General features: G+C 40.6%; 1 protein-coding gene across 7 annotated transcripts in view; it reads right to left on the bottom strand.

Annotated features, from left to right (window-relative positions):
* CREB5 (cAMP responsive element binding protein 5) overlaps positions 1-23,017 on the bottom strand; it is a 258,063-nt gene that overhangs the window by 56,231 nt on the left and 178,815 nt on the right. For all 7 annotated transcript variants that reach the window (XR_004240139.1, XM_032109033.1, XM_032108995.1 and 4 more), the window contains 2 exons: positions 18,312-18,438; positions 16,112-16,222 (listed from right to left, as the gene is read on the bottom strand). Coding sequence is in view for 6 of the 7 variants with exons in the window: in XM_032109033.1 (XP_031964924.1) it covers positions 16,112-16,222; positions 18,312-18,438 (238 nt within the window). In the remaining variant the exon portion in view is untranslated. The remainder of the gene's footprint in view (positions 1-16,111; positions 16,223-18,311; positions 18,439-23,017) is intronic.

Genomic DNA, 23,017 nt, shown 5'->3' on the forward strand with positions numbered 1-23,017 from the left:
GCAGACATTGTACTCAGGGTGGCCCTCATACTGTGAACCCCATGGTTTCACCTTCTTTTAAAAATCCAGAAATCTTTTTTTCTTTGCTGAGGAATAACACTGTTAATGAAATAAAGCAGTGGTATTCATAAAGAAACGTAACAATGTAAGACATCCCCGATTATTACTTTACTTACACATAAACTAGATTATTCCTCCTACCTACTCTAAATTATATGCCAGTAGCTGTTTCTTGTCCTACCAAATGCACTGGGACAATTTTTTGACTCAGATGTGACTGACAGGTGAGAAAGGAAATGAACCTATTTAGTAATGTAAATAACACCTGCATACAAAATAGTACCATATTCCCAGAAAACAATTCAGGCATTTAGGCATATCTTTTGCTCTATCTTCTTTCTAAGAAATCCTGTTGTATAATGTACTGTACTTTCCCACATTTCCAGTTTGCATTTCATGTTGTTAGCTAACAGTTTATTTGTGGCTTTTTGAGGTGGTTTAATTGATGTCATTCTTTTCATCCTAAATATTTGTTCCTTACTGTAAATTTATCCTTGATACTTAAGCTTGCACTGATAGGAGAAAGTAATTTAATAGAGCAATTTAAGGCTTGGATCCCCAAGCTACTTGAGCATCTGCTTAATTAGATTCTGAAATCGCACTATGAAGAAGCACAAAGACTCACAGTCTTACTGTGAACTGGGATGTTTATTGTCTGGGTTCTCTGTATTTTAATTTCATTCTGTATCTGCCATCTATTAGCCAAGCACAATATATAAACACTAGTAAACATTATCTAAATTGAACTGTAAATACAACACACAATTATTCTGAATTCAAGTTTAGTAGATTGTAAGGAAATAAGATATCCTGAGAATACGATGCTTGCACTATCCATGCCTTCTGAATGTATTCATTTATCTTAAAAGCAAAACAGAGATAGCATATCTCTTGCAGAACTCCTCAAGGACACCAGAGAGACTACCCAACATATCTTCAATAGCATCTTCTTTTACTGAAACAAAAGGCGGAAAAAAAGAAGGCATTCAACTTCACTCCTCCTTCTATATAGAAAATATATATTCTCAAAATGCATGTTATTTGGAAGGAAATTGTCAAGAAATTATGAGTTTGTCCATAATATCTTAAATTATATGTTTTTCATAATTCCATTATGTGTGGGATTGACAGGAGTCACACTACAGTAATAAATTTACTTTTTCTCTTTTTTCTTCAAAGCAGAAGGAGTTAAAATTTCAGTAACAACTATGGCCTCAGGGAATCTACGGTTTCACTAACACAATAGCAGTGAGTTTGTACAGTCCAAGACATCCCAGGAAAGCCATGAATAAGTGTCAAGATATCCTATTTCTCTGCTGTGTATATTTCTCCATCTCCTAGTAGCTTTGCTTCAAGTACACTTCATTCAGAAGTTCCCATTCCTTTGAACTCAGTTTGCATCACTAGAAGTGTATCTGCAAAGTCCAGAGTCCTCTGATTGTCCTGCATGCACACCCCCAACAGTCCCCTGTCCCTGCACATTAAGGCTCATTCCATCCTAAACAGCCTCCCCTGAGGGTGGGGAATCTTTCCATTGCTCAGGGCAGAATTAATGTGTTTGCAAGGCCAAAAAAACCCACACACCTTAATACTATCCAAGAGTAATGCCTAAAGAAGTAATAGCCGTGTCCCTTGTGGCGACATGAGATGACATCATGGGTCCCTCCAGCCCCAGAGCTGCCAGTTCCCCTGGCCTTGCCAATTCAGAGGTCTTCCTGAATTGAATATACAAGTGATTTCTACCCTCCAAACATCAGCAAAGCCATTAATCATGATCTCATGGTATACACTAGGAGGAGAAAGAAAGAGAGTGGCAAACTTCTCTTTTAAGTGCCTTTCGCTCTTTCCAAGTATTTCTAACAGAGACATTTCTTCAGTGCCTACAAGTATATACATAGGTGTTATTATAGAAAGGTAAGAGGACTGATCTAAATGCATCAAAAGCTGAGAAAGCTGTGCTTTCAAGCAGATGAGGTGTCAAAGCCTGCTGAGCATTTACACACTGTCAGAGCAGAGCCTGGAGCAGGGACTTGTTCAGGAGCAGAGACAGGAAGCAAAATGAATTTGGAAGGAACACATGTCTAGTGAAGTTCATAGAAAGGCTTTGTGCATGCCACAGTGCATCAATAATATACCTTTTGTTAGATATAATAAAGTCTTGGCAAAGACAGGTGATGACTCAGGAAGCACAAACAAATAGAGAGAGTCTCTGAAAAAGTAAGGAAAACAACTGTAGCCCGTTTCAAGTTTAAAAGAAATATTACCAAATCAAAAGCAACATCTGGCAACTGGTCTCCCCACCACTCCAATTTAATTCCTACAGTGCTCCATTAGTGTTCAGCAAAGTCCAAAGGCCATGAAAGACAGGCAGTTAGGAGCTCCTATCCTCAGACAGATGAGGGATCATTTGTCCCCTAAGGAAGCTTCTGAATATAGAGCAGAAACACCCTCTGTGAAGTTTCCAGAATGGAAACCAAAATATTTCTCTGAGAATACTTTTCCTCTGCTCTTGGACTGGTAACCTGATGTGCACCTTCTCTCTTGAACTTGTTTCTCCGGGCACTGGTGTGGTCACAGCCTGCCAGGTTGCAGACCATGCAGAGGGTCCCAGAGCAGCCAGGGGGCTGGCTCACCTCAGAAGGCAAGGCAGGCAAATCTGATTTCCTCTGCATTTCAAACAAACCTTTAACAAGGACACAAGAAGCTCCTCTTAGCCAAGGGAACAGATTAGGCTGCTCAGCTTCCATCCTAAAAGTATGCTGGGCTGTGCCTTGACAATACGGCTTCACCACACCATGGGTGGGCACTGAGAGCCTGACATTTTGCAGGCGCTGTTAGGAGCTGACACAGGAGGCATCAATCTCGCCTGGGCTGTTGTGCCTTGGGTTGCAAAAGGGTGTGGAGATGGCAGGCAATGTGGAAAGAAGTGGTCAGTGTTGGGCGCTCTTCATCTCACAAATGTTGCTAATGGATGGTACTGCAAGCAAGGTCACACACACGAAGCCGAAGGACACCATTTCTCTTTGTTCTGCAGGGGGCTTTGAGGGTTGCCCTAAGTGAAATGGGGCTTTTCATATTCATTTGAAGAAAACAACACCCACATTACTAATAACTTAGAGTCATCAAAAAGTACTAGGCTACTATCACAGTGACATGTCTCAGTAAAGCTTTGGAGACAGAGAGAGAAATGCCAGTGGAAAGACAGGTTTTATGGTGGTGATGTCCCTAGGCCAAACCCATCCTTTGCAAAAACTGCGCTGACACCATTAAAGACACCCTAAGGATGAATTAGACTCATTACATCCTACATTACATAATGAGATCTGTATAGGGGAATTTCTTACAGTTTGACTCCTACAGCTTCTAGTATTAAATAGGATTTGTACACTCCTAACTTTAAATGAAGTTTCTAAAGCATTTCAAGGCATACATCACCTAGATTATGTAAAACTAATTTATGAAACAGGTTTCCAAAACATAGATGCTTCACTGTTTGGCTCAGGCTGTTTCCCCACATTTCTATCTGCTATTAAACAGCAGTTGAAGTCCCAGTCAGAATAAGAGTGCACTTCCCAGCTAGAAAAAGTGAGTCCTAAGAGACGGGAACATAAAAACTACTGAGACCTTATGATCTACAGAGAACAAAAATCTCTGTGGCCAATGATAAAATGAGCCATTCACACACTGCAAAAAACTCTTCCCAGAAAAGCCATCTTCAGCTACCTTCTTTTAGGTACCAGAAAAATAAAATTCAAGGCTAAGGCCTTGTCCTTTCCACTATGGATTAAACATAGGTCAAATGGAGTATATGCAACAAAGCTGAAGACTGCCCGTATGGTTGCAAGTTTTGTGCTGCTTTCAAGACTCCAGAATAGAGCTCAGCTTGACATTGAAAATCTTTGTAGAGGTTGGTTGTTCTCTCAAACTTGACAGAGTCATAAATCCAAGGCACTGTGCAGCCAGGCACAGAGTTGTTTTTTTTTCCAGGATGAGAACACATCTGAAACAACACACTCAGACAGTATGGTATTATTTACTTACAGCTGAGCTTAGGAGATCGGGTAGCAGCCTCAGAAATTATCCCAATTATTTGAAATTGCGGTACAGTGTAAGAATTCTGTCAAAAGAGAGGAGTGCAAGAGGCAGAGCAGTGGGAAAAACTAAGATGGCTTTTTTTTTTCTAATAAAGCAAAATGAACCAAGGCAAGCATTCAAAAATAAGTTACTGAAAACCATTTTATAAACTAGCTTTAAAATCTCTTAATAGCATTAGCTTACCTTTTGTTTTGTCTGAAAAAATATATATGAACCAATAATGTTCTCATGAGATTTCATTACTGAAAAGGCTCATTAGAAAAGGCATTAAAATACTAATTACCTCATAAACTATTTAGTTGTGTACCCACTGGGATAGTACTTACGAGTGCTCAAGCTCTTCATAGATCCAGCTAATCAATTAATGCTCATTACAATCAGAAAGAGTATGCAGACTGCAGCATGCAGGAGAAATAAATAAGTCAGAGGTTAGCAAAGAAAGTGATTTGGCTGTAATCGAGCCTTCCTTTGTAACACAACTGTTGTCTGCTACGATTTAATTTCAATCAGCCTTTTTGGTACTTCTGGTAACGTGACTCTTCCTGTCTCAAGAATCTCAGCTATTGTTATTGCTCCTCAAAGTACATAATTTACTATGGGAGATACATCAAATGCTACATGGAGATTCAAGTGGACAGGTAGAGTGTTCACTGATACCATGCTAACATTACCTACTGGGTGTGTAAAACTAGAGGAGGGGCTTGGTGGTGTGTCCCAGGTGGCTTTCTCCACCAAAGAAGAGGAGCAGCCACAGAGACACTGATGCACTGCTGGCTGTCCTGCAAAGCAAAGCCCCACACCAGCCCCTGCCTACCCTACACCAAGGCTTGGGAAGGGTCAGGAGATGTCTGCTGGTGGGAACTGGGGTCTCACGGTCTTTTACAAACACTCTGGGGGAAGGGGTCCTGCTTTACTCCCTGCAGAGATGACACATATGCTCCTCCACCTCGGGAGCACCAGGACTGTGGTCTGTCTCTCCTTACTGGGTATGGTGGCTCAGTATCAGCACTGGAAGCACCTGGAGCCTGGATAGAGCCTGTTGGGGTCCTCTCCCCTTTTTTCTTGGCCTCTGAGGGAGGCTCTTGGCACAGTGCTGTCACCATCAGTGTGGATATGGTCCATCACTAGTGATGGTAACATCCCACTGAGAAACAAAGGATGGAGAGTGACAGGAGGCACCTCACAACTTCAGGCAAATGCCATTTCCCAACTGCTTGTGCATTATGATTTCTCTTGTCCTGTAACTGGCAGGAGGCTCAAAATAATCTACAGCAGATTTTTTTAAACAGAGTTTAGAATCTGTTTAAAGACATCCAGGACTTATTCCTGGTTGCTTATCACCTCCTTCACACCTGCAACTCAAGAAAGCTTCACTTTTGCTTCAGACCTGAAAAGTCCCTGCAGAGAGTTCTTACATGCTCCAGAGAATGTTTGTGATCTTTTCACTATGGAGGGAACAAACCAAAGATGGGAGGAAGTTTAGGGCTACTTGATCCAGCTGGTCATCACCCAGGCTGCAGTGACCAGGAGCCCTAGGGATAGCTTTCCTCCCTCACTCCTATGGGAGGAAAGCACATACTGGATGGGTACTACAAGTCATAGCTATGTTATTTGGATTTTTGTGGGCAGCGTTAAACTAGCATCATGAGTCACATATACCAGTTTTACTAAGACTAGCATAAACACATCTTGAATTTTAAGTGTAGTAGAAAAGGAAGTTTTACTTTCTAAAATCTTTAAAATAAGATTAAGCTACCTTATTTTCTTATTTCTTACTTAAATTAAGGATTTTGGTATCCTTGAACAATCCCAGTAACCACAAATTTCACCAAGGGCAATTCATTCCTTTTTTAATTCTCAGTACTGATGCGGTTATATACCTTTTTTCACATAAACTCTAGATTACCTCTGGGAACTCAGTATGCAACTAATTCAAACATTGCTTGAATCAAGTTTCCAATCAAACTAATCCACCACTAACATGATTTAGAAGACTGACAAGCCTCTGCAAATTCATGTAGCCAAACAAATTGCTTTTTCTTTGTGCAAATGGTAGTCACCCTAAGTGTTAGTAAGTGCTCTTTGGATAACACACATGGATTTTCAGGCATTTATTTTTCTTCGGCATTCTAAAGTATTTCAGGAAAAGTGGTTTCTAAACAGACGATAAGGTAATATGCAAATAAATAGATGGACAAAGTTAGCCAAATAGGCCTAGATAAGATTATGCTTGCACAGTAAAATTGCACGGAATGGAGGAGGAAAAAAGACCCACCGTAACCACAGGAAAGGAGAATGGATGTGTGCACAAACATGCACACATTCAAACATCTGACCAATAAACCTAGGGCTCCTCAGACTGTTAGCTCTTACTATCGCCTACCACTGGCTCTAGTTTAAATGAAGTACTCAAAAATCCAGATTTCGTACACATCTATATATTAATGTTTTGGCAGGATTTTTTAATTTAATAAAATTCCTAAAAGATGAAGTTAGAGCAGTATCTGTTACAAACCTCCAAATAAATAGTTTTCTCTCTGACACAGTCACACACTGCACACCAAGACCAGCCTGCAGAGCAGCTGCACACGTCCATGAGATGGAAAGCAGATCGGGACTTCCCCCACCCTTATCCTGGGTATCTCCTGGCTGCTTTGTTGGCAGCCAAAACAAAGTTCACGCTTAACCTCATGCTAAAGAGCCTCTGTTAATAGTCGGGGAACACAGTCCATCCTCTTTACATATATTTCTCCTGAACCACAAGCAGCACATAAAGCAGACTCTAGTCAAATCCAGTAATGATGCTAGGTATTTTGGGAAGAAAAAAAAAAAGAAAAAAGTTGGCACAGTAAGGAGAATGTCATACTTCAGTGTATAGTGGTGTTCTGTCAGAAGCCAGACATATTAAAAATATTTACATAATTTAAAATAATTTGTACAGGTCTAGTAAAGTCTATTTTGGGCTTTGGGCTTTAATAAAAGTTTAAACATTCACTAGATCCCATTGGACTTCATGTGTAACCTTGGCATTTGAGGGCAGTATTGAGGATATGCCATTACTAAACTTTTCATATTAGTATGAGTGTGAGCTGAAATACCAAAATAAAAATACAACAATTATTTCTCGTGACTTGCAAACAGTCCTGGACTTTATATGTATTTCCAGATGGGGAACTAAAAATGTACTCTATGTTTGCACATGTATATTCAGAGGTGGCTTTTAGTCTAATTTAAACATTCCAGAATAATGTGACCTAAATATAACAACATGAATCATCCATCACTTTCAAAGAAATATCTGGCAATTTTTTCATTTTGAATCACTAGGGACAGATACCAATACCTGTCACAAAACTGCTGATGATTGTTTGGTATGATGGATCAATTATAAAAATCTTCTGATAGTATTTCAGGGATTAGAGAAAATAACGTATCTTTAAATATTATGCAATAAACACCTACAGGAAGCAGGGTTGAAAAATGAAGTCAGATAAAGTTCATATAAGATTCTGGAGCACTTGTCAAAACACCAGCGTGCAAGTATAAGAGGCAAATATGTACTAAACATTTAGTATATAAAATGTTATGAATAATCTTCCCAAATATGCTCTGTAGTCAGACTGTATGTAGTCTGTAGAATATTCTATAAAATACAGAATATGGATTCTAAATAAAATAATGTTAAAGCCAAAATAAACAAATTGCTTACCTGGCAGTATCAAATTCTGGAAGGGCCAAATCTCGCCTAAAGGAAATTTTGAGATTCAGAAGTATAAGCTAGGTCCTCAGCTGATGCAAAAAACACAGAATTCATTTGAAGTCAACTCATATAGGTTTACAGCTGAGGATCAGGGCTAAATTTGAAAAGTAATCTTTGACTATACCTAAAATCTTGATTCTGCTATTTTAAAGGTAGAGATTATGAAATTCTATTTAAGTTGCTTATGGGGCTTGTCTCCTTTCTGAACACTCATTTTGGAAAACTGAAATGGAGAGAGAGGAGTTGCAGTGAAAAGGTGGATGTTTGGTTTTAAATAATTTCCACTAGATTGAACAACAAAACTCCAGAAATCCTGTCTGCCGTTTTCTATTTTACAAAAGGTTTCTTTTTTTTTTTTTTAAGAACATAATTTTAAAATAAAACTTTCATGAATGAGAATGTATATAATGAAGGTAACAATCCTAAATTAAAATACTTCCCCACTGATATTGTTACTAAAAGAAGAGTATGATAGTATCTTAAAGTCAGATTTGTGGAACATATTTCAATATGAAAATGAGTTGGTTTCAGTCTGACTTTAATATAAAAATGGGAGGAAAAAAAGCACATCCATGACTACAAGCATAAAAAATTCTATTCCTAAAAAACCTGACAGTTTTCTAGTCAATTCTTCAAGCTAGTTCACCTTCAGATGGTGAAAGTCCCCTGCCTCTGCAATATTCCAGCTATGTCCAGTAATTCACTGTCTTCTTCATAAGGTAAGTTCTTTAAAACAAAGGAAACTATCTAAAGCAGAGTAACTTGGATGTGCCCACGTTTCCAGAGTCAGTCCCCAACACAGGAGCAGCAAATAGAGTAAAGGCAGTTTGGGCCCCCTGGGGGGGCATCCTATGATGTGGGCTGTGCAGCAATCATAGAATAAAGGGGATACGGAGTGCAGAGGACACAACTAACTATGCTACCTCCTATGCAGTCTGACTACAGAGCACATTTGGGAAGATCATTCATAGCATTTTATACACTAAAATCTCAGATAAACTTTACTGGCCAGCAATTTGCTAGCAAAAACCAGAGCTGAGCACAGTTTGCTGCGTAAGTGTCTCCAGGGAGGGAGACCCAGCCTGTCCCAGCTTTTAAATTACCTCCTCTGAACATAAATGAGAAGTTGCACTAATGAACATCTGGAAGACAGGATATAGCCTTCCCACAATGAGAAGTGTCACCAGCCATATCTGACAGAAGAAAAAACAAATGCAGTGAACACTCCCTCAGACTGCACACAGCTTGTAGCAGTGTTTCAAATATGTCTGTGATCTTCGAAGGAGCTCTACAGGGGTATTCGTTAGTCCTGGTTTGGATATGGTTGACATTATGTGAAAGTAAGTGCTCTCCTGAGATTTCAGTGAAAGCCACGATGCCAGGGAAGCTGATCTCACAAGGTTTCCATCATCTCAGATGACAGAAGTCTCAGAAGATCAGTTAATTTTTGTCATTCTGAGCCAAAATCTCATCAGTAAAGTTCAGGAAATTTCAGGGGCATTAAATCCAAGCACAAAGTGCCACCTTCATTCATATTTGAATCCTAAATTTGATCCTGCACCCTCTAGAAGCTTGAGGAGTTCAGTCTTCCCATTCTTTCAGTAGTCATGAAAAAGCAGTGTATTTCAACAATTATACTGATATTACCAATATTAATATTAACTTAAAAAAATATATACATAATTTTTTCTCAGACAGAAATTGTGTTTTCTGGAACTGGCAGCCAGAAATTCTTCAGTGCTTGTTTCAGCTCTTCCACTGACAAATTGTGTGGCCTCTAGTGAGTCACTTCAATTTTCTGTCTCAGTTCAACAGTCTGAAATTATTTATCTCACAGGAAGACTATCATAATTAATAAACTGCTTCATTAGCTACTGCATAGTTTTTAGAAAATGCTTTTTAAGCCTGTCCATAAAGAAGAGATTTATTGCCATGAGAATTTTTCTTCCAGCTCTTGTGTCCTCGCTGGTTAAAATATGGGGCTGGTAAAGTGTGTAAAACCATCTCCTCCACCCAAAAGCCCATCACTTGTCATGAGATGCACTAGCATATCCCAGTCAAATGCTGGACTTAATGTGCAACAGCCTGAAATGCAAAACAATTTCCATTATTCGTGGATCTTGCAAAAATCTTGGAAGATGAAAGCTGTACATATTCCAAGCAAGAGACTGAAATATATCTACATGAAGCAGAACTTCCCTGTAACACAATCATGTTTTTATTTTTACAGTTTCCTTCCCTGGCTTCACTACCACAAGGGCTTGCTTTTACTTGCACCAGCACCCACTGACACACAACTTCACACAAACAAAACCTTTTCTGTAAGGGACAGTTGGGCACCAAACAAATGACCCTCACATATACAGATGTATCAGACTTAAGTTTCGAAACCTTATGACACACAAAATCCAACAGTTCATCTGTTGGGCTAGATGATAGCTACAGCAAGCAAATATTAGGATTGTATTTCAGTTATTGCTATGGTTACAAAATCAGGGTGGACACTGGGGAGAAAAGGAGAAAGAGAAACAAATCTACAGAGACGGTAAATCCTCTAAGGAAGGAGGGTGGTGGAGAAACAGGAAGAAAGGGTGACGGCTGGTGGGTGGGGAAGAAAGCAAGGTCACTTTAACACCCAGCTGAATCAAGGCAAACAAAATAATAAAAATCCAAATTCTTCTAGGGAAATAGTGCTGATAAGATCACCACAGTCTAAAGTGACACAAAGAAAGAAAAATGCAAGGAATTGTTAAGACTTGTGCCTGCAAGAAGCAACGCAATTCATATGCACTTGGGAGAGCAAAATCAGATATTCGGCACACATTCGCAGCAGGGATGAGTAACTGAACTGCCTTGCTTCCCTAATGAACTTACTGAGCCACTGACAGCTGAAGAAGAATTAGTTCCTACCCAGTCTAGTACATAATCCAGAATTTAGGCACGACGGGTACAAGGTCCTGTTTCAGTAAACAAACCAGAATATGATTATCTTCACTATCACGACAATACCTTAATCCACAGCAAGGCACATTGTCTGCAGGCAAAGCTACTGCCCAGGAAAGGTTTTAAAGCACAGATCAGGAGCACACTGAAAGTTTGGCTTTGGGGACTTTAAAACATAAGCACAAATGTAACAGGAGATACAATTTCAGAATAGCGAGTTTTGTCAACAGTTGCAGAAGCACCGTGGGTTTTAACTATATAACAGTCCCTCCTGTGAAAACACTTCTCAGTTACTGATACAGGAAATTTTGTCACAACTCTATTTTTATTTGGAAGACTTTGTTTTGCACTTTTTTTTTTTCTCTTATGCTGCTTTCATTACTTTATTGTAAAGTACAAGATGAGCAATTGCTGTTGAAAGCTCTGCAGAGATGCAACATTTTTCTTTCTGCTCAGTAGTCCAGAATCCATGCAAAGAAAAGCCTTCTGGCCCTAAAGTAATATGTGCTGTTCTACTGAAGTGATTCCATTCCCAGCCAGCTTGATAGGAAAACATAGACTTCAAACCATTTATTTTGTTCAACAAAGTATCCTCAGTCACAAAGTATGAAGTATCTAAACCTGGAGCTTCAGTGGCTCTGATCCTGCCTGGACTGCCTATGTCAGCCCCTCGCCTGAAATCAGTATAGAAACCTTGGAAACCTGGGCCCAGAGCTGGAATCCAGAGGGATGTCCTTCCCTAGGCCACCAGCTGTCCCAGCCACTGCTGTTTGGGCAGCACTCTTTGCATCCACATCCGAGGGCTGCTGCAATGGCTGAGCTGAGCACCAAAGCGGGGCCAAGGTAAGAGCTTACTCCAGCTGCTTCTCACTTTGCATCTTCACAGCTCAGGGCACAGGAACACACATTATTTGTAAAACAAGGAGCAGCAGAAGACTCCATCCAAACTCAGAACACAACCTGCATCCAATGGAAGCCCTCCACCTCTGTGGGCGAGCCTTTCCCGTTTGGCTGACGTGTTGTGCTCCTGGAGATAGCAAGACATGCTTGTCTCAGAGCCATACGAAATGCACCCAGGTTTCTGCAGATGGCCTGGCCTTTCCTCTGGGATGGCGTGATGCTTCAACTGGGATTTACACAGCCACCAGTAGGATCTGGCCCCTTACCTCTACTTAAGTTGAATAAAAATTAGTGCTGATGACAACTGGCTCACTGTAATTTCTTTCACTTCTCTCCTTCTCCTCTGCCAAAGCTGTCCAGCATTCTTAAGTAAATTAGGAGGTTCAGTTACTTTACTATTATAATTAGGAACATGCACTCTACCAATTTATTACTTTTCTGGTTATGTTTTCAGTCTTCCATCTGACAGACACTTACAAAAATTTTTTTTTATTTTTTGCTGTTTAACCTAGTAATGCTTACAAGGCAAAAATAACAGCCCACAGTCCTACGCACTTCTGGTACAGAAATAATTTCTTTTATTTTCTAAAGAACCATACATGTTCAGTCAGAATTACAGGCACAGCCAAGCTACATATATAATATTTTATTTAAATTTTATAAAACTACATATCCAGCAAGTGGCAGACAGATGTAAAAGAAAAAATAATAGATTAAATTGAGAACTGTATTTTTAAGTTCAATTCTTTCATTGCCAGTATGCTTTTTATACCTCCTTTCAGAGGCTATAAATTTCTACAGGTAAAGATCAACGCTTTGCAAAATTCAGATAGAAAGGCATCAGCTCCATCGAAAAGACCTGCTGTCACACAGGCTTGCAGCAGTTCAGTGAACACTATTTATCTTTCACTCCAGTAATCCACACGGTATTGCACTTCCGAGTTCTGAAACCTCCAATACTCTGAAACTGCAAAACCAAACTGTATGTAGGCAGTATATTAAGGCAAAGGTACTGCCAACAGTTCCAACTTCATAATACTTTCAGCCTACTGAACCACATGTTAATATGCTACACGTGCTACTCTGCATATTTTTACCATGTACACTTAAGAGCTATATGTATCCTCTCCTTTCCAATGCAATATATTTTAATATAAAATCAATGTGTGTTTTTGGTGGGCAGCATAAGAGTTTTATCCACTCAGCTGTGAATCTAAGAAGAAAGCAGTATTGATTTAGATGTTCACTCATTCATTTACTAGGACAGTTTTAAAGCATTAGGTGATAACCTAATTGAGAGGCATACTGTGAGGGAAACTGAGATTGTGGAGATAAATTAAATCAGTTCTGGGATGTCATCTACAATACCTTAATACTTGATGGAACATTCTCCTGAAAAAAAAATTAAACCATGAAGCGAGCATCTTGGGTGGCAGAGTGTGGCTTTCCATAAATGCCAGGTGATACAAGGTGACCAAAATACGTATTTCTTATTACAGAAACATTACATTAATGCCACATATATTCTATATGTGTGTGTAGATGTACTTGTATATCAGACAATGTATATATTTATCAGGCTGGCTTCCATTTCCCACTATACACAAATTTGAACCAATCAAGGGTATGAATCTTGCCGTCTATCTGCTTTCTTTAAAAAACCTGGCATCACACAGCATCCCTACGGATATTATTTATTCATATGCATTTTACAGAGGCAAATTAAGTCACATGTGTCACCAAATAGTGTTATGACTGCTGCATACCAAATTGTGCTTGCCTTGCTCAGGTACATACTGCCATGAGGCCAGAAGAATTTGGTCTCACATCTGGGTCTCGCATTTACAGGAGCCTGTCCCGCATTCTCTCACATAGGCCTCCCAAAAGTGCTGATACTCCCATGGACTTGGGCACCTGATGAATCAGGCCCAAAGTCCCCTGGACTTCTCCAGCTACTTCAGGCACTAGCTACAAGCATCTTAGATGACTCTGTCTGGTGTTTGACACATACATTCTTCTCAGGGTGGTGGGGCCAGCCAAAAAGAACGTAAGCAATGCTGAACGCACCAACAGTAATAACATCAGCAGAATCCAGGGAAATCTGAAATTCCTTCCTAATGCAGGACACAGTCTGATAAGATACTAAACACCTCCACTTTTAACTTTTTTTTAAAAGTCACCAGTCTGTGAAGTCTCATGCTTTAAGCATGAAGAAAAGTGAAAAAGAACAAACATCCCTGTAATACAGATGATTCTGATTTTAAATCCAGGAACTTAGATGAACAAAAGAATTTTGCTCTGAATATTTCCTACATTTTTTCTACTTTGTATTCATGCAGAGTATTGTTAATAGATTCATATTCCTCAAAGCAGTGGCTAAATGAAGAGGCTTTTTACATTACATGTGTGCTCATACAGAAACAAAGTAAAAAATTAGAATATAGAAACATAAAATATTTTAAAAGCACCAAACCTGCATTTGAAAAGAGGAAAAGTCCTGGAGCTCTGAATTATAGCTCTTAAGAGTTAATGTATGCAGATTTTTGCTACCCTTGGAAGGGTGGCAGAAAGGCCCTGAGAAGCAAAGGCTCTGCTTGTTCACTACACCACTTTTTGGAACTGATAGCAATTTCTTCATACATTAAAATGCATTCATACATTAGATTTAGGGACTAAACCTGCTTACCCATATTAAAAGGTAATTTGTATTAATGTACAGTTTCAGTTATTAAAGCACAGAATTCTCACCATAGGCACCAACAATTTAATCTTGTTCTTAAGTAGCCTCACACTACCAGTAAAAAAGAGGCAGGGGGTGTGGGGAGAGAGTAAACTACAGAACCTTTAGTCCCCAAAACAGATGCCAGTTTTGGATTTATTCAGCCAAGGAGTATTTAGTTTGGCTCAGCTACACTTGCATTGAAAAAACACTTGCCTATTCCAAAAAGTTTTTAACAAGCTCTGCTGCAGATGCTGTTGCCATTTGGCATGTCACCGTCACTGTGTGGTACAGCAGAGAGAACTCTTGACCACAGGTTTTCCTTGGCTGGGGGAGGCAGCATTTTTGGCTATCGTTCTTCTTCTGACCAACTGGCTGCATGTTTACGGAGTGTGGTTTTAGACAGAGTGTTAACAGAGGTTGGGTTAACAGCCTAACCCAGACCAACAGTGAGGCAGAGGCATGACCTACCCAACCTAAGAAAACAGAGGTAGAATAAGCTCATATATGTTGTTTCTCCTAACCCAGAGTCTGCTGCATGCACCATACCAATAGACAAGTAGGTATTTTTCTTTGCCTCAGGATAGATGACAACAACTTTAAAAGCTGTACCAGTCATGCAAAGTAGAAATATATAAAAAATATGTGGTTGCTTAATCTTTGTCGGCTTGATTTCATTCTCTCACTTATGACAATTTTACCTTGGCAAAATGCCACTGAAAGAAGTTCAATGAAGTTGCTCCTGTTTTCCACTATGATGAGGTATCTTGAGAGCATAAAACCCTACAGAGTTAAAACTAAAAACTTCTGTCCTCATATTTCCATTAGACAGCAGCAAATGGCAGTTCTGAAACTTAAAAAGCCAAAGCATTTCTACACTGATAACTTGATTCCAAGGATATTAGTGCCAAATACCTCCACAAGAGTGCATATAAAGCTGGGGAAAACTAACTAATGTCCACCTATAATTTAGTTTACATACATCAATCCTATATCAGTACATATGCCTGAGAAGCCTTGACCTTTTAAGATGTAGAACAACTTTAAAAAACAATTTTGGTTTTTTGTTATGACATTTGACTTGTATAAATAAATTACATTTGTCCAAATTCTGACACTTCTTTTTGATGGGAACACCTTTGTTACATTCCAGTATAAGAAAATATCCCAGTTCTATATACATATATTGTTTGGTTGCTCCTCTGACACACCATGCTCCTACCTGGAAAAAGCAAGGACTACGTACACTCCCTCCACAGCACATACTTTTTACCGCACTCTTTATTAACTGACAATTTTCTTTAGGTCAAGTTGTGGAGCACAGACACCATTATAGAAACAGCCAAACCATTTGCTTAAATTCTACTAATCTGCACCAAAAATCCTGTTTAGCACAGTATGGATCATATAGCTCACCCTTCAGTTCCCTCTCACCGAGAGATCAGTTAGGACTAGGAACATCTTGAAAGTTCATAGACACAAAGGCAATTTACCGCAGCATATTAAAAAAGAGTATAACGTATGACTAAGAATGAAGTAAGCAGTGTCTGGCTACATCCCCCCCACTGTCTGGGTGACTGGTATGCAACAGCAATATTAGAAAATACAGTAATTTTAAAAAATTCTCTTTTTACCATTTTGGCTTCTGAATGCATTGGGGGAACTTGAGGTGAAGCACATGGATTATTGAGGTTCGGCCCCTGCATCCCCATGATGTTGGAGTTCATTGACATTTGTCGCTCCATCTTTTAAAAGAAAAAAAAAGGTTTGAAAACATCTGGAGACATTTGCAATAATTTACTCTCAGTTTCTATTTAAATGGACTCAGCTTTATTTCTTCAAGTCATGACTGGGAAAATAACAATCTGTGTCATGAATTGCATGTGTGTATGCATGTAGGTGTGTGTTTCATCAGAATCGGCCCTGAAAACTCACAGCCAATTATAAAGAAAGGGGTTCTTTAATAAACAGATGTAGCAGCCACCCAGGTTTGCGCTTTTTTGTAATGATTTTCTCCCTTTCAGTATAACAACACTCAGAGTTAAGTGGTTTTAAAAGCATCACTGTATAAAATTGTAGATTCCCCGTCCAGTGCAGCCCAACTTAGCTTGTTAAAAGCATAAATAAAAATCTACAATCTCAAGCATATGGAAAACAAGCTGGCTGTTTTTCCCTCACTCGGACTGCTCAGCTGGGAAGAGTTTTCCATATGTCTTGTAAGGGAAGCTTTCATGCACTGCTGAGATAGCAAAAAACAAAGCAAAGCTTCTCCTGGCTGTTCAGAGCCCTTTCTGCAAGCTAATCTCACTAGGCTGGGAGGGAGCAATACAAACAAAACCTAATGGCAGTAAGTCCTCTATAAAATCATTTCCTGGAGGGTATTCCCCAAAAAGAGACAAGCCCCATACACTGCTAGGCCTTGTCAGGGGTGGTAAGAAGGGTTATGGTGCTGTTTCCAGCCAGAGCTGAGCATCCCACCTTGCTTTGAGCCAGTCCCCCAAATCTTTGACTCCTACAAAAAAGACACTTCTGGGTCCCTCTGAGCAATCCAAGCAGGGGAGCTATATTTTGTGCCCTGCGGTGAGGTGTTGTCTCCCACCCTCCAAGATGCCTGCAAAAATGGGTGCTGGGCTTTGGGGAAATGTGCATATCCCACTGCCCACTGGCAGGGAAAAGCTGCCAAGGCCCCTTTACCCTCTCTCCATGGGGTAGGAGCACCTCCCACTGCCATTTCCCCTGCAGCCCTTTCAGAAGTGCTGTGGGGCAGGAGGGGCAGCCAGCACTGACAGGGTCTGTCTCACCTCCATGCTCGTATCTCCAGGGCTCGCAGCCGGAGCACACCTGCTCGTCTGCAAGTAAAGCTGCCCAAAGGGCTCCCCAGCAGCAGACTGAAGCCACTGAACTTACACGGTTTCTGGATGCTTGCTCCATTTCGGGTTCCTTGGGAATCATGCCAGAAAAAACTTCCCACAATGATGCCCTACATTTTTTTGTTAGACTTCCTGATCGATTTTCCAGGAGAGTCTTATTGACAAGTTAATAATTAATAACTTATTCATGACTGCTCAAATAGAGCCAAATTTGCTCCCCTTGATCCAGCAAAGCCAGAACATACAGTGCTTTTCTCCCTCCCATGGTCAATTGCTCTCAGGTTTGTCTCGCAAACTGAACACAGTGAAATGAAGCAAAAACTTCTTTCTCCATCCCCTCTTCCCCATGTCATCCTCACTTTTCTCCACCCCTAACCTGCCCAAATGTCTTCTACTGAAAAGGTTAAAAGGTTAAAATCATTTAAGATTTTAAGTTACAATTGTAAAGCAGCCCTCTGGCTTCCATAAAATGGGAAATACTCCCATCCCTTCAGAAATGAGGCGAGATGAGCAGCAATTGTTACCTAGTTCTAAGTAAGTGCAAGTTAACAGACCAGAAAAGTAAGTTACATTTCCTTCTTTTTAACTGGTTATCTCCCACACAAGAGGATCACTTAGAGTTCACAGACATAACTTATGTACATTACTTTTCCAGTTTTTTTCTCAATTCAGAAAAATCTTTTTGTTTCAGCACAGACATACTGATCTCACCTACATGACCAAGTATGAGAATCACAAATTGTAGTCTCATGTAAACTGCTTCTAATCACTCTTACACTAATTAGCATGCCATTAACTTCATCAAAAATACTCTTGTCTAAGATGAAGCACTATAGAAGGTCCAGCTTCCTTAACTTAATATGCTGGGTTTTTAGAAAATCCAGCAGACTTTCACCTCTGCTTAGATTGAATCAAACACAACACAGCTTTCCTCCCTGCAAAAAAAGCCAACCAGAAAACTTACAGGCATGAGTACAGCAGAAGATCCTGGCATGGTAGGGTTGGGCAGGGTGCCAGGCATAGAGGCAGGCATAGGCTGTCTTTGTCGGTTGTGTAGGTGCAGTAGTGAAGACAGAGAACCTGGGACAGGCCTAGAAGAAGAGAAAAGAAAAGAAAAGAAAGCTGTCATGGGCTGTGGAGACCAAAACAAGCCTTACCCTGCCAGCCATTGGTAGGCACAGGCAGCTCCAGACAAGCAGGTGCAGATAAACCAATCCAGGATTTGTCCTTTCCTGCACAAATCAGTGGAACATAAAGTCTTCAAGAAGAAGGTGTATCACCTTTCTTCTTCTCTTTATCAGTTAAAGCACCAGTATAGTTCATCTGATACAACATGAATGTAAACGTATCAGCCGGTCTCAGTCTGAGCACCTCTGCATCGTTCAGTGGCTAGCAAAAGATTTCTACAAACAAAGCAGGAAAATTTTCTGGCATTAGTGCACTGCTGTAAATTTAGCCCTCAGGAACAAAAATATCTGGATGATAGTTTTGCAGCCTATGGCAGAAAATTACCTCTCAAGTTAATTTTTAAATTTTATCACCTGTAAAAAAGCTACTCTAAAACGAGTATTTCAAATCACCCTTGATAATCTCTTCTGTGAAACTCTACCAAGCCTTTGTTCTAAAGCAAGATTACTAATTTTACCACTTAGCACACCATCAGGACACAAAAAACAGGGAAAAAAGAAGTAGAAATTAAATTAGAAAAATTACATTCAGATTAAGCAGTTTATGGAAGAAAACATATGGACTACAGACAAGAAGAGTGAATTATTTTGGCAAAAGGGGTTCAAAAGACTTAGAAGGATGTTTTTAAGTACAGCACAGGGAAAACCGTGCATGTGAGAAAGCAGGCCCACTCACAAAGAAGAATTATAAAATTAATGGATTAAAAAATGCTGGGATTACACTTTGAAAAAAGCCTTTAAGAACGTGGGCTTGGGAGTTATATTATCAGTTTGTTGTTGTTTTGGGGTTTCTTTTAGTTTTGAAGAAAGTATGAGTTGCTTGAAGTTAGGGGTGAGTGTAACTTGTTACCTCTTCAAAAAGCTAGAAAATAAAGTTTTCACATACAGCACTTCAACAATACTGACAGTACAAGTAGGTATGTTAAATTCTCAGAGAACAGGATGCTCTTCTGTATAGCACATGGTTTAGACTGTTTATTGGGAAGGAGAGTTGCCCCCAAAAGGTATGAAAAGGACTGGAGAAGAGGGTGCATAATCTGTGAGTTTGAAGAGCCCCTGCAAGGGGGAGCATGGAAGGAGTCGAAGATGTTTAGAGCCTCTAAATATCATGGTTGATTTTCAGCCTTGGCAGAAGCATCCTTTGCTTCAGTGATGAATCCACACCGCAAAACTAGGCTGACCGGGTCAGGGAAGCAGAGTCATAACCCTAGAGGAGCAAGGGGAAGACTATCCCACTTGGCCTGAACTGTGTCACACCAAATGATGGGTGATACATTTTGCCCCTCTAATTGCAAATGGCACCGGCAACCATGGATACATACACTTCTCCTCTAACTTTGCCTGTCACTTCCAGTTATCTAACAACATGCAGAAAGCCCGAAGTCTGTGAGCAATGGGATTCACAGACAGCCAGTATGGAGGGCACCACATCCAGACTCCCAAAATGTATGTGCCTGTCTGACGGCAAAACCACCTTCTTCTGACGTACAAGTCTCCTTCTCTTTTGCCAAGACCTCAAACCACCTAATCCCCTCTTCCTTAAAACTCCCCAGTATTTCCCATCCTTGGACCTGCAGTCCTTCAACACTCATCTCTTCAACACTGTTTCCCCAGAAACATTTATATCCCAACAAATGCCACCTCAAAATCCTTGCCCTGACAATTCCCTCATACTCAGACACTCTGCTCCTCCCACTCTTCTGCGCTCAGCTGCCCTCTTTTAGCAGCTGCACACAACTGAACCCATCCTTTTGTCTTGGCTCTCCATGGAGAGAAAAAGCCTGTGTTTTGAAGGATGTTTTAAAAATCCTCCCAGACACGTACAGTACTTATTCAGAAGGGGAAGAAAGAAACCCAAAAATAACGACAAATGTATCTCAGATACAGACAAGGAGTTCTTCCTATGCCTCCCTGGGTATCTGCTGATGGAGGAATATGATGTACTTACATCTTCATAACACCTTAAAAAAATCAAGACAACATTTTCCAAATGTGTGGTGTGATCCTGTGAAAGAGTGCAGTAAGTTATGTGAGGGAGCATGAATGAATTTCTGGGATATGCAACTCTACAGTCAGCTCAGTACGTGGATAAGGCTCAGGAGCTGTGGAGGTGGTGTAAGTGGAATGGATGCAGTGCAGGAAAAATGAGCTCAGAAAATATACTCAAAGTACACAGACCTTGACCTATTCTACTGTCCACTTAAACTCAGTGCTGCTCCATGTACCAGCACTCATTCACACATGAGGACTGACAAATCAATAGGACAGGATCAAAATAGCATGAAAAGCAGATTCAGTGCTCTTTTGAAAAGAAAAAAGCGAGGAGATATCAAGTTGAGTGTGAGGAGGAGATCTTAGTTTGATTTTTAGAGGCTGTGGTGACTCCCACAAGCAGCATCCACTTCCCAGGCCCATCCACACCAGAACTACTGCCCTGCAAAGCAGCAGACAGCAAATTCAAACAGGTCTTCTCTACCTCATGCTTTAAAGTCCATGTGCTAGATGGCAGGGCTGGGACCCCGATGCTGGGGCATTTGAGGGGCAGAACAGAGTGTGCTGCAGCCCCTGCTGGGGATGCGCTTAAGGCTTCCTCCTGGACAGCAGGCGGGAGGAGTGGGCAGGAAAGGAGAAAGCACTGGTGCACTCTCCTGCCTGGCCTGGAATGAGACTGAGGTGTGCACCCACCTGCCCACTCCGCAGCTCTCTTGAGTCCACCAGCTTAGAAAGAATCTATGGGAGCAGCGCTGGCCAGAGCCACACGTTCAATAAAAGTACTGCTTGAGTTTTCAGTGGGGTCAAAGTAAAACAGGTACCATGACAGGAGCGCCCCCCCCCCCCCCCTTAATTCATTCTGAGAGTGCCCCACATACAGACCCTTTGTATGATTCACCAGTTTCATAATAAGCTTAGGTGTTAGGCTGTTTGACAGAAACTTATTTTGGCCTGACCTATACAATTTGTGCAAGTGATTCTCAAGGGACTGCATAGTTTGGATTTTGCTTACATGTTCCAGAGCCAAAAAAAATTCCAAAATTGCTTTAATGAGTTTGGGAATATGGGGCTTGGGCAAAGGGGAATTACAGGTATTTATTAAAATGGCAAAGAATCTTCCTTGCTGTCCCCAGCTTTACCTTTAATGCTGCTTCATTTTAGGACAGAGTACATGCTTTACACTTAGCTAGAGGGAAAAACTCTTCAGTACTTCAGGTGGGTTTTCTTGCTACACTCCTGCTAGTCTGTTCCCAAGTTTGCTTTTTAAAAGAGGTGCAGAGCAGTCAGAGAAGCCTTGCACTTCAAGGTTGAACCTCTTTGTTGAAAAGTCTGCAGTGCTCCTGCCGTTGATATAAGTGCTACACAACGCACACTGGATTCCCCCCTCCAGTATCAGGGAAACTGACATTGGCCAGTACTTGTGGATACTTCCATTGCTCCTACACTGAACACAGGTCATGGATTTAGCACGTGCTCCTGCACACTCTCACAAAGCTCAGGGAATGTGTATAGCACAGAACCGTACAGGCTGAGATACTCGATTTGTCTGAGACATTTCTTCCAAGGACAACACAAGCTTCTTTTGTTGTTGCTTTCTATCTGGCAGCAAAGAAAGTCAGTGAGCTTATAACTGTTATTTTTAATGTTGGACATATTGAATCTGCTCCTCTCTTTGTAAATGCTGAGGAGGTATTGCCTGCAGCCTGTCAGTCAATATTTTTGACTGAGATTTTCATTCCTTGGCACCTGTGTTGCTAAATAAATAGGGCTGTTGGGCAAACAGTCCACAAAAAAAGGACAGATAAGATAGAGAACTGGCAGGTGCTCAACCTCACTAAAAATCTGGCTATCCGTGGGGTTTTTCCAAAATTCAAGAATTTTCATTGTGTTCCAGCGGAAGCCTGCTGTTGGACATGACGGGGTCTTGGGCAGCATTTGCACACTATCTCTTTGGGCATGTGTGGCCTGGATAGTCAGCGTTATGGTGGCTTAGTAAAATACCACGTTAGCCAAGCTGCTGTAGCTGACCACTTTGGCTCTTCTTCTTCTGCATGGTCATGCTGACACCATGAGTCACCTTTATTAACATTTGAAGAGATGGGTGGTATCTTGCTAAGCCATGGTGACTCGATCATGTTCCATCATTTGACTCTACCCAATGATTAAAGACAACTCCTCTAAGGCAGTCAAATATCTATGATATATACTTCAGTGTGTGCCTCCCAGATTAATACCGAATACTCTGTCTGATATGATGCAACTGACTGTCTGATGACTAAACACTATATTTGTCTATTAAAAGACTAGGCTTCCCTTAACTTGAAGTCTTCAAGGATAATTTGGGCAGATGACAATTTGCTGCTGAGGTCTCATGAGAGTAGGTTCCTACTGACCGAGACCATGTGGGGCTATGTGCAAAAGGACTGATGCTATTTAAAGTATCACTGCAGAATGTTTTCTATTATGGTAAAACACTCCGGGTCAGTGGGTC

The sequence above is a fragment of the Corvus moneduloides genome, chromosome 1 (genome assembly GCF_009650955.1).
Source record: "Corvus moneduloides isolate bCorMon1 chromosome 1, bCorMon1.pri, whole genome shotgun sequence".
In the NCBI taxonomy this organism is placed as follows: domain Eukaryota; kingdom Metazoa; phylum Chordata; class Aves; order Passeriformes; family Corvidae; genus Corvus; species Corvus moneduloides.